The following is a 3,689-nucleotide window of genomic DNA, read 5'->3' on the forward strand; positions in this document are numbered from 1 at the left end:
GACTCGTGAGAGACCTCCTCTGAGCACTACCGGATTCGTGAGAGACTCTCCTCCAAGCACTTCCGGACTCGTGAGAGACCTTTTCCAAGCATCCCTGGACTCGTGAGGGACCTTATTCAATTATTTTCGGACTCGTAAGTGATTTCCAAGCATTCCCGGATTCGTGAGAGACCTCCTCCGAGCACTACCGGATTCGTGAGAGACCCTCCTCCAAGCACTCCCAGACTCGTGAGAGACCTCCTCCAAGCATTCCCAGGTTCATAAAGGACCTCATTTAAGCATTCTCGGACTCGTGAGAGTCCCTTCTCCTAGCATTCCTGGACTCGTGAGAGACTTCCTCCGAGCACTACCGGATTCGTGGGAGACTCTCCTCTAACCATTACTGGACTTATGAGAGACCTTCTCCAAGCACTCCCGGGTTCTTGAGAGACCTTCTCCAAGCATTCCCGGACTCGTGAGAGACCTCCGAGCACTACCGGACTCGTGAGAGACCCTCCTCTAAGCACAACCGGATTCGTGAGAGACCTCCTCCGAGCATTCTCGGACTAGTGAGAGACCTTCTCCAAGCATTCCCGGACTCGTGAGAGACTTCATCCGAGCACTATCAGACTCGTAAGAGACCTTCTCCAAGCACTACCGGACTCGTGAGAAACCCTCCTCCAAGTATTCCTGGACTTGTGAGAGACTTCCTCCGAGCACTCCCGGACTCGTGAGAGACCTCCCCCAAGCACTCCCGGAGGCCATAAATTGTACTCAGTTCCGGGTCTGAATCAACTCGCCGGATCCAGAGACTCGATGCCATCGGGTACACATTAGTTCTCTCAGAGTACTGGATCCGACTCGTTTGTTTATCCTCGCGCTCAGCTGAAACCAGGTCGTCAAACGTAAACCAGAACAAAGGCTGCAAAGTGCACCACTGTAGGGAGCCCGGGACTAGGGAGGGAAAGGGTGTGGAAGGAGCGGGGGGGGGGGGGGAGTCCTTCATTTGAATATCATCGTTTGGCGAAACATACTGTTAAGGTCCTCGCGGTGAAGACAAATCCGAGTAAACCAGGTTACAACTTCGGCCATTAAACCCTTCAACACAGTGACGCGAATTCTGGGATTCTCTTTTGTCTCTCCTTGACTCGCCAGGGGATTTTATTCAGTTGTGGACTGGAGACCATGGTTCTAGTCTCAGCTGAAGGGAAAAGTCTGGCATTAAAAAGTAAAAGAAGAAGAAGAAGAAGAAGAAGAAAAAGAAGAAGAAGAAGAAAGTGACCCTATTGAAGGTGTAGAAGGCTATAACTCCACCTTCAGTTGTCAGTGTCTCTTAACCTCACTCTCGGTCATTGCCTTCAAGTCTTTTGTCTGTATAACCCCACTTAAGACCTCCACTGACTCTCGAGAGGCACGCACACACACACACACACACACACATCACACACACACATACACACATACACTCCCTCTATTCTGCCTCTTTATAGACGGCACTGACTGGGCTCCCATCTTCTCTCCTCCTCCTCCTCCTCTTAAGATCTCTTGTTTTTCCCGTCTCATATGTCCTTTTTCTCCCCCTTTTCCTCTTTTGTCTCTCCCTTTCCGAGTGCCCCTCCCCCTCCTCTCCATCCTCAGCCACTCCCTACCACCCACCCTGTCTTTCCCTCCTGCTCTCATTTTCTCCTTCTTTAATTTCTCTCTCGGCTCTCTCTCGCTCTCTACTCTTTTCTCGCGGTATCTGTGCTTCTCCTCCCCCCTCCCTTGTCGTTCTTCCAGTTCTCTTGTTTTCTCTTCTCCCCTTTCCAGAAAAGTGTCTCCCACTCCCTCCTTCTCCTTCCCCTTGGCTCCACTTCTTCCTGAACTCTTTTCAGGTTTCTTATGTTCCTCCCCCTTCGCCCGTCACTAATTCTCACTACATCTCTGCCCGCGAACCTTAACGGGGTTGCCCGGTGTTCGCTGCGGGCGAGGGCCGGGCGTCCCCAGGGGCGTCCCTACGGGCGTGCCTACGTCTCGGGGCGGGGAGGTGTTCCCTCGGCCACGGGCGTCGGTCGGAGGGCATTCGGCTCCTGCTGGAGTGTCCCTTAGCCTTCTTGGATGTCGCATTAGCTCTATTATCGCCTCGGTCGTCTGTGCCGCCGACAAATCTTCAGAGGGACGTAGTTGTCCTCCTTCTGGACGCGAAGAGCGGCGCTTGGGAGCTGGGCTGGCGATGCTCTATCATGTCGTCTTAATGCTCACTACTTGTCAAAAGATTCACGTAATTTTTGGCTTCCAAATGCTGTAAAAAGGCAGTCAAAATCTCTCTACCAAGTAGGGAGAATGGCATTAAGTGATGTATCAGGTATTATCTCCTCGCCGGCCAATGAGCGCGAGAGGGGACCGCCCCCTTGCGCGTGATTGGCCACATTTCACATTGATCTTTTCCAAGCTCCGCCCCCTGGCCAATCAGCACGGCGTACGGGAGGCCTGGGTGGGCGGAGTCGTGTTCAAGAGGACGACAGTAAAGTGAAGTATTGGTGAGCATCATTTGATGACCGATTCGGGTAGTCAAGTGTGCAGTTAGCGACATTATCGTTCCCGGAGTACTACATTAGTGATCGCTCCCCCAGTCAGTCGTCACAAGTCGCACTGACACCACCACAACCCGCCGCTGCTGCTGCTGCTGCTGCTGCTCATGCTGTTGCCTCCGTCTCAGCTGTCCGCGTCGTCGGTGAAGCTGTCGTAGTCGTTGTTGAGGTGCAGCTGCCGCGACAAGTGCCGTTGTTGTTGTGGTGTTGGCGACGGAAGCTTGCTTTCGAGTGATTGTAGCTGTCCCGGGTGCTGCTTCTTCGCCACGTGTTTCCGGGCGCCAGGACAAAGGGAGGCTTTGGACTCTTCCGAACCGCGGAAACCTCGATATCCCCGCGACACCGGACGGATGACCCTTTGAGAGTCTTCTTCCAAGTCCATAAAGAAATTTTAACAAAAATTCAAAAATTCAAAAGAATATAAGCCGTTAGTGAGGTTGAGTCGTTAGGCGCCTCGAGAGTCGTCGTCAGCGAACGACCGAACCGAGCAAAAGCGTCGCAACGCCAGCATCGTGTCGTCGTCACCGCCGCCGCCGCCGCCGCCGCGAAGCCTAACCGCCCCTTCGTCACCGTTCGCACTTCGTCCACGACCCCACCAGGAGAGTCGTCGTCGTCGGCGGTGCCGTGTCGTCGTCTTACTACGACGTAACGGTGAGCGGGGGCAGCGACGACGTAGACGACGACGTTATGCTCGAACTCAACCAAACGTCGTCAGGTACGAGCGCTGGCGGGATGCTCTCCCTCCTCTCGAATATGGAGAACCGGGGTGGGCTAGTGCTCAACCCGCCGCTTGCGGCGCTCCACACCATGACCGACATGAAGACCCTCTACACGCCGCAGCCCGTCAAGTCCCTCTCGCCGCAGTCGCCGCAGCTCTCCCCGCAGGCTCTCTCGCCGCAGGACCTGTCGCAGCACTACAACGTGACCACCTCCGTGGCGACAAGCTCCTCCTCGGGCACTCCCCACGGGATCGAGCACATCCTCAGCAGACCGAACCCCCTCGTCACATCCTCAGCCTCAGGGCTCTCCATGAGCGGCTGTATGGGGAGCATGGGAGGGATGACAAGCGTGGCTGGGCTCGGGCGGCTGGGCGGCGGCATGGGGCTGTACGGGGGGCTGGCAGGCAAGATGGCTGCTGAC

General features: G+C 55.3%; 1 protein-coding gene across 1 annotated transcript in view; it reads left to right on the forward strand.

Moving 5' to 3' along the window:
• Positions 1-3,302: 3,302 nt before the first annotated feature.
• LOC143037166 (homeobox protein Nkx-6.2-like) overlaps positions 3,303-3,689 on the forward strand; it is a 142,746-nt gene continuing 142,359 nt past the window's right edge. The window contains exon 1 of the mRNA XM_076205284.1: positions 3,303-3,689. This exon is cut by the window's right edge and continues 88 nt beyond it. Within this exon, the coding sequence (XP_076061399.1) occupies positions 3,303-3,689 (387 nt within the window).

The sequence above is a fragment of the Oratosquilla oratoria genome, chromosome 21 (assembly GCF_046742065.1).
Source record: "Oratosquilla oratoria isolate Oo_2021 chromosome 21, ASM4674206v1, whole genome shotgun sequence".
NCBI lineage: Eukaryota > Metazoa > Arthropoda > Malacostraca > Stomatopoda > Squillidae > Oratosquilla > Oratosquilla oratoria.